Raw genomic sequence first — 13702 nt, 5'->3', positions numbered from 1 at the left:
TTCTTGCTAAATATACTGAGCCAAAGTTAGTTTTAAAACTGTGAACAGCGTCGTTTAGGATAAACGCTTTGTCTACATTTCACTCAGCGTAACACAATCAACAGAGTGAAAGAAATTGACACTCTCGTCCAATCAGGCAGAGTGTTGCATAAATCTTCCATTTTGATAAATTATCTATAATGCGTTATCAAGTAGTTTGATTTGCAAACTGAAGTCACGTGGCATAGGTAACGAAAACGAATTTAGACGGCGTTCGCCGAATAAATGGTAACTACGATATAAATATAATACTTGTTATATAGAGGATATTACATGAGTGCCTTTTCATATTGAATTTATAAAACGAGTTGAATAAACGAGTTTAATAAATTCAATCTGGAAAGGCACAAATGTAATATTCTTTTTATCACATGTTATCCTTTCCTGAAACATCAACACATCTACTTTCTTTTACTATATAAACAAGTAAAGACCAACGTCTCCTATACTGTAAATGACGTCGACGTCAAAGCTTTATTCTTGCATAAAAACTACTTTTTTCACTGGATTCACCCATGTATTAACGGGAGAAAAATCGTGTGCAAACAAGGCAATTCACGTGCTTTTAATACCCGATTTTTATTTTTGAAATGCTTTGCCAGGGATATATGTATGTATTTTTACGCACACTGATATTTGGCATCTGCGTCTTGTTTCTTCCTTAACAACCTCATCTTGTACCATTATAAATACAATGTAACCCATAGTATGTTTAGCTGTATCTGTTTCCAACCCCAAACGTACTGCCCCCATCAATGTACGCCCTAGCTTCTCTTAGAGCTCACTCCCTTTACAAAGCATCTGTTCAGTTATTGTAAATATCGCGTGTAACCTGTGCTATTGTTCGTTTTTAGGTATTATATTTATGATTTTGGTAAGTATCAGTCGGTATGTTTTCATCTAATTTCTCGAAGAATCTATATAAACAGCTTGGAAACTTGACACTACGTTCGTACTTATCCGTACTCCAACTGCGTGTCCATACTCAATATAACTCGAATGCAAAGTTATTATTCTTGAAATTGTGATCGAGTCCACCAAATTGTGAAATGATATGAACAATTATTGGTAATTTTATGTTTGTAATAATGAGAGATAAAAAATCGCTTAAAAACCTTCAGGAGGTGCTTTTGATAGCGTTGTTTATTTCCGGGGCCTGGATACGGGTATTTATAACATGTTTACCGTTTCCAAGAACAACTGGAATGGTAAATAAAAAATGTACCGGAATCGTCAAGTCATCACGTATGAAAACAATACATAAATCGTCGTGAAATATATTTTTATGCAAGAATAGCGACAATACACGTTTGTTTTGTGTATTAACATCTGCAGAAGCCCTTGGGATATGTTTGTGACCTCGACCTTCGGTCACAAACAATCCCGCGGGCTATTGCAGACGTTAATACACAAATAAACGTGTATTATCCCTACATTACACTAGTGTATTATCATTTTTATTTGACGGCTTTATTTACACTCACGCGACGTCAAACATGTGATAAACCACATTAAAGATATTATTATATGAAAATACGATGAGTAATAAGTAAATCGATATTTGTTGGGTAAATACTGAGAGCGATTTACGAAACCAGTCTGGCAGACGTAAAATAACGGTTCATTAAAAATGGATTTCACTAGACGTGTGAAATATCAAAACTACTAAACACAAAAACTCATAAGGAATAAGCTGCATTCTATATCAGGCCAGCATTTTTTAATTTTCTGGTTTACGGGAGCGCCGACCCTATTTTTTGACAAAACAAAATAAAAATAAAAGTCATTTTCAGTACTTTTATTTTCATTTTACCCGCCGACTGTCCGTAATTGCTGCTGCCAAAAATAAAAGTTTAAAAGTATGGTAGAGGTTTTTAATCTAGATCAGTAGACGCATGAAAAATGGCGGCCTGCATAAATGTAAATTGTGTGAAATTAAATTGGAAAAATATACAAGTTTACAGACAATAATCTTTGGAATGAGTTGGCAGAGATAACAAGTGTTGTAAAGAAATTGGATCTGAGTAGAAATAACGGCACCTAAAGCTCAACATTAGGAGTAATCACCTACGAAAAATGGCCTTCACTATCAGTATCAAAGCTGTCCAGATGTTGAAAAATCTGGCGTATCACATGTACAAGATTTGTTGTCTGTATATTATAATTGGACAACGATCGAATTCATGTGGGACTGTCAGAAAAATACCACAATTGATAAAAAGGAAAGAAACCAAAGAAATGGCAAAATGGAAAAGCAAAAGTGAGTATCAACTTGCTAAACATATTTTTTTTTACTTTAAAGTCTTGAGGGTTAGAGAAGAAAAACTAACTAATACCATAGTTTTCAGTAGTTCTGTTCGAAACAAAGTGCAATTTCGATGTAAAATGACATATCCCTGCAAATGCTTGACAATGCTACATGTGATAAAAGATTCAAACTAGTCAAAATAACTGGACCGTCAGATTAACGGTTGTATAATATTTGTGACGGGCAATCTAATCCAGTGAAGATATTGGCCATATATAAAAGATTATCTCAATAGTTCCTAGGATCAAGTTCTAGCCAGGTACTATAACTCAAAAGATAATTATGAAACATGAAACTCTGAGCAATATATAATTTGTCATGTTCACTTAATAAAGTATACCGACAAAATCTGTAAGAAGACCCTTTGAAAGTATGTTTGGGACAAATATTCAGACACTATATGCCACATGTGCCTTTGACACTGAGGAACACATAATGACATATCCAATAATAAATGTTTTTTCCGACTCAGAACTTATTAATTCTAAGTCCCATCTCAGTGAAGAGTCTTATAAATCTCCGAGTCCGATATTGTTGTCTGAACATCGGCTGATAAGGTTGTTATTTTGTACACATTTTAGCTGAACCAAAATTCAGATTGTTTTGACTTGTCGTACAATATAGGTGGCACTGACAGTCAGCAAAATATAAAACAATATTCAAGCCACTGAAACTTAACCAAAGCAATTTAATTTTAAAGCCAGTGTCACTGAGTGTGCATAATATTTATAAATTCATAATTTTTCATTTCTAGTATGACAATGCCTATCTTTTAAGACTCCCTCTCCAGCCAATCAATATGTATGTATGCAGGATGCAGACCTAAAGTAGTCATTGCATATACCCATTTTAAAGCAGTTTTTATTCATGTTTAAATAATAAATATTATGCAGTGGTCTTACGATATGATAATGTCAACTGTGGTATATGTATATTTAATAATGAGTCTATTTTTACTTCAAAATAGATACATACAAAAACACAGATAGTGCATATCCTTGGTGACTTTGAAAATGGCATTATTCATACAAGCTACACATAAAGAAAACAAAAGTATACTGAGATGATGAGAAATAAACCAGTTCAGAATAGGTCATTTGTGAGTGTGTATGCAATTTAAGCTTGCAAGCTTCGTTTTCTGTGGTTTACAAAAAATAAAAAAATTGTATCCTTTTGGATGTTTTATTTTTATTTATTTGGTCGACTGCTCAAAATTGGGACTTTTATTTTTATTTTTATTTGTCCCCCCCGACCCTAATTTTTTGAAAAATCTCCCGTAAACCAGAAAATAAAAAAATGTTGGCCTCATAAGGAATAAGCTGCATTCTATATCAAAATGTCGAAACGGAACCTTGTAACTTCAACTTAAGCGCATTCTACCTTTAAGTTAAGTTTTGTTGAATTTTGAATGGAATTGATATTTTTGTCTATACTTGTTGAGGATTTCTTCTGACTTTTGCTTCAATCGACATCAATAAAAAGCAATAAAGAAGTTAACAGGTTGTTAAACTGCATTCTTAATTATTTGGCCATAAATGACAAAAGTGTCCAAACGAAGCTTTAAGAAACGCCGATAAGTATTCTCAATTTACTCCAACGTATGGCTATTTCGATCGAAATTGTAGGAAAATAGTAAAAAAAAAAACAATTTGAAATTTTTTACCCCTCTTGTCCCAGGAATGATACACTGGACCCATTTACATTTATTGTGCTTTTAAATGATAAGAAATTATAAGATAAGAAGTTTTTGTTTTAAACATTATTTTCTGCATTTTGGCTGAAATAGCTATACTAGTCACACTAGTGATGATTTTGGGTTATTTCTTAGGGGCATTCAAAAGCCCTGCATGGCATATGCTGTCGTTTATTAACAGTTATGGTCACGTCAGGATGCAATATATTAGGCACTGACCTCCAGATTTGGCTAAAAAATAATCTTTCTTTCAAATTGAAGTTTGGTCATATTATGAACGTTAGAATATGAATTTTTGTTTCTAAAATATTTTAAAATTCCAAATCAAGAAAAAAAGAAGACCGCGTCGGGAATCAAACCCCGGACCGCCGCGACAATAAAGACATCCCGTCGTCGTAACCAGTAGCGATATAGCTGAAGTAGTGAATAATGCCTTCAAATATAGATGTTTATAATCAAGATAGTTTACCTGGAGTAAAAGCGTGACAAACGCTTTTCGATTTTCATCGTAAAAAGTAGTAAAAACAGCAAATTCTCATGTGTTTCCGTAACATAAAGTTTGTCAGTAATTAAGTTTTAAAGGCTTCTTAAGAAATAGAGCATTTATTTCAAGATATCTAAAAAATATATATTTTGTCGTCGAACGATCTGGAGGCATGCCGCTTTAACCCTTACACGTCTAGATTTCTATAATGAACTTGTCCATCTTTCAAACTGGACATTACCATTTTTAGTAACTGTTAAAAGGCATGTTTACCAAAAAAATACTGACTGAATGGTGAACAGTGCAGATCATGAACTACACTGGTCGCAAAAGCAGAATCAGTCGTGTGGGTTAATATCATGTAAACCCTTTTTTTTTTGACTTTCAGTTGTTTCACATTAAATAAAATAATATGCATCATTTCACTAAAGTTGGTCTTTTTATATATACTTACAATCAGTACCGTCATTTCCTATGGAGAATTCTGTTGTGGCGGGAGATGTTGACGTGATTCCTACGACTGTATCTCCGAGGAAATTGAGACTGTCTGTGTCTGTGATCGCTAGAGTGTGTACTGTCTGTGACGTGGCTGTGTCGGTTATGGTCTCTGATCCTCCGGTAATTGTTGGCAAATCATCTAAGTATGAGCAAAATCAGTAAAATGATTTAATATATAAGTAGGTGCCATCAATTTGTGAATTATTTGCTCAAAGTGTATTTCACCCTGACTTTCTCATAATAGCGGTTGACTAGTAGTGGCTTTGTTAAATCTAATTGTCCTTCATCCTATTCGGAAGCAATCCTAAGCTCGTAAGGAACTTTACTATTTTCGACCTTTAATATGATTATTTGCAAATTTAAGATATATTTTCTAACCTCATTTCTATGATGGCATGTGCCTAAACTGTTCATGTAACTGCGGTGTTCTGTTTGGACAGTCGATGTTTCGCCCCTTTCTCCTGTTGATTGGTTAGGGTGAAAATCGAAGTCGTGAACCGGCGAGATAATACGATGAGAAAACGCGAAAACACGATGCGAAGGTAGTACAGTCAAACCTGTGAACAAAGACCACTCTTCGGAACAAGCAAAAGTGGTCTTTGTTCACAGGTGGTCTTTATTCGGGGGGAAGAGTCACTTATCAGTTAGCCATTATCATGCTGATAAAAAGTATTTTTTACAGCTTCTTGCATTCTTGATGTTCTATGTATTAATTCGGCCGGTGCAAACTTGCAAATTTTCAATCAAGCAGTAATTATTATGTCTCCACACTCCCCCTCTGGGGGAGACATATTGTTTTTGCCCTGTCCGTCCATCCGTCCGTCCTTCCGTCCGTCTTTCCGTGCCCGCGAAATGATGGTTAAGTGACTGCATAACGGTACTTTCTCTTTGATGTCATTCATTCCGTTCTGTTTATGTGACCTTTTTCTTTTATGTGACTGATAGAACAATAGAGAGAACAATGGGGGTGTCACATAATTACCGTTTCGTTAGAACGTCCGCCCGTCAGTCCGCCCGTCCGTCCGTACGTCACACTTCATTTCCGAGAAATAACTGGAGAACCATTTGACCTAGAACCTTCAAACTTCATATGGTTGTAGGGCTGCTGGAGTAGACGACCACTATTGTTTTGGGGGTCACTCCGTCAAAGGTCAAGGTCACAGGGGCCTGAACATTGAAAACCATTTCCGATCAATAACTAGAGAACCACTTGACCCAGAATGTTGAAACTTCATATGATGATTGATCATGTAGAGTAAATGACCCCAATTGATTTTGGGGTCACTCCGTCAAAGGTCAAGGTCACAGGGGCCTAAACATTGAAAACCATTTCCGATCAATAACTAGAGAACCACTTGACCCAGAATGTTGAAACTTCATAGGATGATTGGACATGAAGAGTAAATGTTCCCTATTGTTTTTGGGGTCACTCCGTCAAAGATCAAGGTCACAGGGGCCTGAACATTGAAAACCATTTCTGATCAATAACTAGAGAACCACTTAACCCAGAATGTTGAAACATCATAGGATGATTGGTCATGTAGAGTAGATGACTCCTATTGTTTTTGGGGTTACTCCATCAAAGGTCAAGGTCACAGGGGCCTGAACATTGATAACCATTTCCGATCAATAACTTCAGAACCTCTTGATCCAGAATGTTGAAACTTCATAGGATGATTGAACATGCAGAGTAGATGACCCCTATCGATTTTGGGCGTCACTCTTTAAAGGTCAAGGTCACAGGGGCCTGAACATGGAAAACAATTTCCGATCAATAACTTGAGAACCACTTGACCCAGAATATTGAAACTTCACAGGATGATTGAACATGCAGAGTAGATGATCCCTATTGATTTTGGGGTCAGTCTATTAAAGGTCAAGGTCACAGGGGCCTGGTCATGTAATATCATTTCTGGAGAATAACTTGAGAACCACTTGACCTAGAATGTTGAAACTTAATAGGATGATTGGACATGCAGAGTAGATGACCCCTATTTATTTTGAGGTCACTTGATCAAAGGTCAAGGTCACAGGAGCCTGAACAGTGACTTGAGAACCACTAGGCCAATAGTGTTGAAATTTAGCGGGATAACTGGACATGCCAAGTAGATGATCCCTATTGCAGCCAACCATCAGTGTCTCTTTGACTTTCGCTCCTGACCCCTACTGACTTCTTGCCTATAGGACTTTGCATTGGGGGAGACATGTGCTTTTTTACAAAACCAATTTCTAGTTATGTTTGCTATAAGGCGAAAGTCGTGAAAATTCGGCGGATTTCAGATATTTTCAAGCCGGAACGGTCCAGCTTGGTCGTTATTGGGGGGCAAATATGACCCTTGGGAATCAGTTTGGCCGGTCGCTGGTCGCGTCGCCAGGTGGTCGCTATTCACGGCCTTTTTATGAGCATTTTTCTATGGGGGGACCAGAGACCGGCCGTTGTCGACAGGTGGTCGCTATTCACGGGTGGTCGCTAGCACAAGTTTGACTGTATATCAATATCGCACTTTGGCATTGTATTATGAAGGCGCGTTTTCGCATTGTATTAACGCAATACCGCCCCTTGGCCTAGGAGTGAAATTACGATATTACGATGCAAAAGTGCGAAATTAACATCTCACTGTTCAACTCGTTATACTCCGCATGATGTTATCGCGTTTTCATATCGTATATTCGTATTATCTTACTTTCGTCCTTACCAATCCAAAGTGCAAAGGAACGAAACAACGACAGGCCTAATAGAATACCGTAGAAAAATCATGTTTCTTACCTTGACAGTTCAACATGAAAACAAAATACAAAAAGCACAATAAGAATTATCTCTTGCATCATGAAAGCATCTGGATGCAATCCCTTTATCCTTAAACATTTTTCGCATACAGTTCCTTCTGATTTGTACAAAAGTTTCACTGCGTGACTAACGCAGTAGTCACTATTTCTGCGTATTTTGTAGACTACATGCACAGTCACTATTTCAACCTATTTTAGACTACGTGCACAGTCACTATTTCTACATATTTTATAGACTACGTGCACAGTCACTATTTCTACATATTTTATAGACTACATGCACAGTCACTACTTCAACCTATTTTAGACTACGTGCACAGTCACTATTTCTACATATTTTATAGACTACATGCACAGTCACTATTTCAACATATTTTATAGACTACATGCACAGTCACTATTTCAACATATTTTATAGACTACATGTACTGTCTTCATGTTGTATAGACTACATGTACTGCCACTACTTCTACATACTTCATAGACTACATACATAGAACTTACTATTTCAACATATATCATAGACTAAATGTACATTTACTATTTCTACATATTTTATAGTCTACATGTACAGCCACTATTTCAACATATTTCATAGACTACATGTACAGCCACTATTTCTACATATTTTATAGTCTACATGTAAAGCCACTATTTCTACATATTTTATAGTCTACTTGTACAGCCACTATTTCAACATATTTCATAGACTACATGTACAGCCACTATTTCTACATATTTCATAGTCTACATGTACAGCCACTATTTCAACATATTTCATAGACTACATGTACAGCCACTATTTCTACATATTTCATAGACTACATGTACAGCCACTATTTCTACATATTTTATAGTCTACATGTACAGCCACTATTTCTACATATTTTATAGTCTACATGTACAGCCACTATTTCAACATATTTCATAGACTACATGTACAGCCACTATTTCTTCATATCTGATAGACTACATGTACAGCCACTATTTCTACATATTTTATAGACTACATGTACAGCCACTATTTCTACATATTTTATAGATTAAATGTACAGCCACTATTTCTACATATTTTATAGTCTACATGTACAGCCACTATTTCAACATATTTCATAGACTACATGTACAGCCACTATTTATACATATTTTATAGTCTACATGTACAGCCACTATTTCTACATATTTTATACATGAATGTTAAATAAATGAGTACTAACTAGTACTCGCGTCGCTTCTTACAATAAATTATGATGAAATACGAAATATTTGACATAGATTTTGGCATGTTAGAGGTGAACGTTTAATAAAGTGAAGCGAACTTATTTATTATAGCGACTTCTTCACATATTTTTAGCGAAAAAAATCGCTCAAAAAATGCGGATACTGTTAGAGTGACCAGTGGTTAAACTCCTGAGTCCATATTTTTGCAATGTATCCTAATAGAACAAAAATGTGGAAATGAATAATTATGCTAAAACATTTTACCCAGATGTGGGTGACTTGCTTAAAGTCCAAAAGCAAAACTTGGAATAATATGAACATCGGAAACGTATAAAAGATATGCCATCAATTTTTATTGACGAAAACAAAACATTACTTTCTGCAACGACGGCTCCAAATGCGTATGTACTGGCGGTGTCAAGCGTCCCGCCCCAAGGTACCTCGGCATTTAGTACTGCGTTCAATGGCTGATTCCGCGTACCCGCGCTCGCAGTAGCGCTGTTTGGAATTAACTCTGCGCCTCCAGTCTTCCTGAATCAGAACGAAGAATCATTGTAGTCTTAAACGTACAGAAATAAAAAATAAATACTTCAATAAATTGAAACTTTGGGTAATAATGTATTTTTTATTCAGCTTTGAGATTGCACCAGTGTCTGTTTCAAAAGACGTAATAATATCTACTTTTTGCCTGCATAAACCTCATGAAAATAATTGTAATATTGTTACACCACAAACTGACAGATGGATGGTTTAAAGCCTTTTCTGGGTTACTAATTGCTACAGTTCATATTCTAAATATCTTCTTTCTTTTTTTTCTCAATAAATCGTGTTCCTTTTAAAACACAGTTGATCAAATATTTGAAAACTACACAGAAACAAAATTTTATTCAAATAACGTCATGAAGAAAGTATTACGTAATTATGTTATAGACACTAGTAACTCGTTTGGATGGTAAACAGTAAGATCAGGGTCTCCCAGACGCCAGTTGTCTGTCAGTTTGTATTTGTAACAACAGTTTATATAGATGGTCTATTCTTTTTTATTCCCGTCATAGAACTTTTTTTGCTGCTTATGAAATTGAACGTTACTTACCAGCCCACTACGTCACCAATTTGCACCTGCAGCGTGGTTAAGGGGAACGGCGTATTTAGTTGTCCCGCTAGAACTGAAAATACAACGAGCTTAAATAAAGCTGGGGCGTGCTTTCATTGTGGGATTTGATAGTTTCATGTTCGACAATCTATTAGTCCACCTAAAACAAGAGGGTCATTGACCCTAAAGCGCTCACCTGTGTACAAGGCTTCAAGTGTGTTTGTATAAGTAGAGTTAGGTTTCTTCTATGTAAGCCTATATTATATACATGTCACTCACACTTTTGAACCTACGGCAATAATTTAACAATTACGGTACCCGTATACATTACAAATCTGATATCACACGCCAAATATAAAGGCTCTAGCTATTACTGATTCAGAGAAGAAGACTTTCAAAGTTTCTAATATAAATGCCTATATAGTAAGTATATGTCAGACACGGGGGCGTGGCCATTTTTTTTTTACCTTAGGGCAATAATTTGGACAAGTATGGTATACATAAAGGGAAAAGTGACCACGCCCCCTGGCAGTCATGTTTTTTGACGAATCGGAATAATTTGAAAAATCTTGGTAGAGGGTCACACAAGAACCGTTTGTGCAAAAATATTTTTAAATCGGGCCAGTAGTTTCACACATGAAGATTTTTAAAGTTTCCTCTTATACATAAAAAATAATTATAGGGAAAAGTGACCACGCCCTCTGGCGGCCATGTTTGTGTGACAAAAATTATTATCATTATTCTAAAATCGGGCCAGCAGTTTCACACAAGGAGATTTTTAAAGTTTCCACAATATACATATAGGGAAAAGTGACCACGTCCTTTGGCGGCCATGTTTTTTTTTTGACTAATCGGAATAATTTGAACAATCTTGGTAGAGGGTCACACAAGGACCATTTGTGTAAAATTATTCTAAAACCGGGCCAGCAGTTTCACACAAGAATATTTTTAAAGTTTCCACTATCTACATATAGGGAAAAGTGACCACGCCCTCTGGCAGCCATGTTTTCTGACGAATCAGAATAATTTGAATACTCTTGGTAGAGGGTCACACAAGAATCATTTGTGTAAAATTATTCTAAAATCGGGCCAGCAGTTTCACACAAGAAGATTTTTAAAGTTTCCACTATATACATATAGGGAAAAGTGACCACGCCCTCTGGCGACCATGTTTTTTGACGAATCAAAACAATTTGAACGATCTTGGTAGAGGGTCACACAAGGACCATTTGTGTAAAATTATTTTAAAACCGGGAAAACAGTTTCACACAAGAAGATTTTTTTTATAGTTTCCACTAGTACTATATACATATAGGGAAAAGTGACCACGCCCTCTGGCGGCCACGTTTTTTGACGAATCAATACAATTTGAAAAATGTTGGTAGAGGGTGACCTAAGGACCATTTGTGTGAAACTATTTTAAAATTGGACCATCGGTTTAGGAGGAGATGTCGCTTGAAGAGTTTTCTATTTTTAGCTCTGGTGGCCCCTATGTGCAACCAAGCGGAACCGTTTGAACAACTGCGGTGGAGGAGATGTCTTTTAAACACAATTGTTGACGACGAACGGACGGACGACGGACACAGCGTGATCACAATAGCTCGCCCTGAGTAGTGCTCAGGTGAGCTAAAAATCTGTGTAATGCATTTATGTAGCATAACTATGCATAACTGTGCATCTTACAAACATAGCTGATTATTACTTACAAGTGGATTTTCAACTTTTTTTGTATAATGTTACTAATAAATGTGTAGCGTAGGAAGTGTCTAATTTCTTTTCTCTCTTAGTTTTGGTAATATTGTACATTGTACTTGAAATAATTTCTAGCATACATCTAAAAACGAATTAAGCACGTGATACATGCATAAATCAAGTTGTGTTACAAATAAAACACGTTGTTGTTCTTTATTCTATATAAAATTGACATATTTCCAATGACCGCAGCACACATCAGGACCCATTTTAAATGTCTGTAACTTACATTTTCTTGAAGAATATTGTCAGTGCTTACTAAAAATCAAAAGAAAAGTGGGGGTCGTGTTTGATGCAAGAGAAATAATTTCAGTCAAACACACAAACTGCAAAATCAGCTAAAAAATGAGACCCCGAATTATACTGGTGGTGTATGATCTAAGGTTCCATGAAAAAATTTGTCAAGTTGTTATTTCATTATGAAAATGCTACCTACGTGTCAAGCATAGATCTGTCATGTCATTTTAGCAACAAAAAAAAAAAATTGCAAAGAAAATAAGGAAAATAAAAACAACAACCCCCCCCCCCCCCCCCAAAAAAAAAAAAAAAAACACTGAGGACTACATGTATTTGTATCCGCCATTATGCGACTACCATTTCTTTTCGCGCCATTTTTCTATTTAGTGTCTGTATGCCTTACTGAGCAAGTTGGCAGTTTTCAAGTTAATTTATGAAATATTGACAGAAAAATGAGTACAATGCGTATTGAAAATATGCGCCCAGTTCTTGTTTATATATACTCTATAGATTTTGACGGGTGTGGAAGGAAGGTGGGGAGTGGGTGCTGACCCATGTGTCTGTAATCAAAACATACACAAAAGAAAAAAACTTGGTTAACAGAGTGGGCGTTTAAGCAAGAAGTACTAATTTAACAATCTATTCCGTTCGAATATGGATCCAGACAATATAGGGATCGGTTATGAGAGGTTCCGTTGTACCTGCGTGATCTTCCATGGACTCGAGTTTGTAATTGTTACTGGATGTATGTCGCCAAAGCATCGTGGTGACAGTTCCCGCAGAACTTGCGTAGAGTTTCCAGTTAGCCATTGTTCCACAACATGTCGAAGGCGCGCCGCTAATGAAAAACGAACGTCCGTCTGTAAGCAGGAATATAAGCAATACAGACATTACGAATTTATGAACGATTTTAACTTTTAATGTGTGCACCCCTGATACGGATCGCAAGGTGACTTTCGTGCTCGTGATACAAAGATATCCTGCCTGTCATAGCTGAGGGATCGAATCTCATTCGGACTTCTTTCGTTAGAGGGAATTGTCTTAGCTGGCTTGTGCAAAGACTTTAAGCTAGTTCAGTATCTCATGCTTTCTAAAATTTATTATATTTCTTCTCTTTTGTAAAATTTATCAATTGTGTTTTAAAAAAATAATCATGTAATAACGGATTCAATCATAACTTTCAAGTACATACTTAAGTATAAATGGTTATTCTTGAAACCATAAAAATAACTAAATTTCAGACATCATCAAGACATCATCATCAACAACATCATCATTACAGTCATCATCGTCATTATCCTCCTCCTCATCATCATCATCAGCAGCAGCAGCAACAACATCATTCTCTTAGAATCCGTCAAATAAATTTTCGAAAACTACAGTTGTTTAATTCTAAATACAAAATGAAGGACTAACCCGCACATAATATTGCCACGAGGTGACGTAAAAAGAGCAAAACTTTAGAAATAAAATAACACTGATTAGGAATCTATACGTGACTGACAACTGAATGGCAACAGATATATTCCACGTTTGCGATTTCGACATTCTTCGGCCATAACAGAAACTCCAACTTTCACCAGTCCCTAT

The 13702-nt window shown here is 36.1% G+C and overlaps 1 protein-coding gene across 1 annotated transcript in view; it reads right to left on the bottom strand.

Moving 5' to 3' along the window:
• LOC128552120 (uncharacterized) overlaps positions 1-12922 on the bottom strand; it is a gene marked incomplete at its 3' end in the record, with an annotated part of 62131 nt that extends 49209 nt beyond the window's left edge. The window contains exons 1-4 of the mRNA XM_053533139.1: positions 12814-12922; positions 10124-10196; positions 9407-9561; positions 4979-5161 (exon numbers count right to left, since the gene is read on the bottom strand). Coding sequence (XP_053389114.1) covers positions 4979-5161; positions 9407-9561; positions 10124-10196; positions 12814-12922 — 520 coding nt within the window. The remainder of the gene's footprint in view (positions 1-4978; positions 5162-9406; positions 9562-10123; positions 10197-12813) is intronic.
• Between the last annotated feature and the right edge of the window lie 780 nt (positions 12923-13702).

Source organism: Mercenaria mercenaria, unplaced genomic scaffold (assembly GCF_021730395.1).
Source record: "Mercenaria mercenaria strain notata unplaced genomic scaffold, MADL_Memer_1 contig_2061, whole genome shotgun sequence".
NCBI classification, from domain to species: domain Eukaryota; kingdom Metazoa; phylum Mollusca; class Bivalvia; order Venerida; family Veneridae; genus Mercenaria; species Mercenaria mercenaria.
The sequence above is the reverse complement of the archived record's forward strand: the minus strand, read 5'-3'. Positions and strand labels throughout refer to the sequence as shown.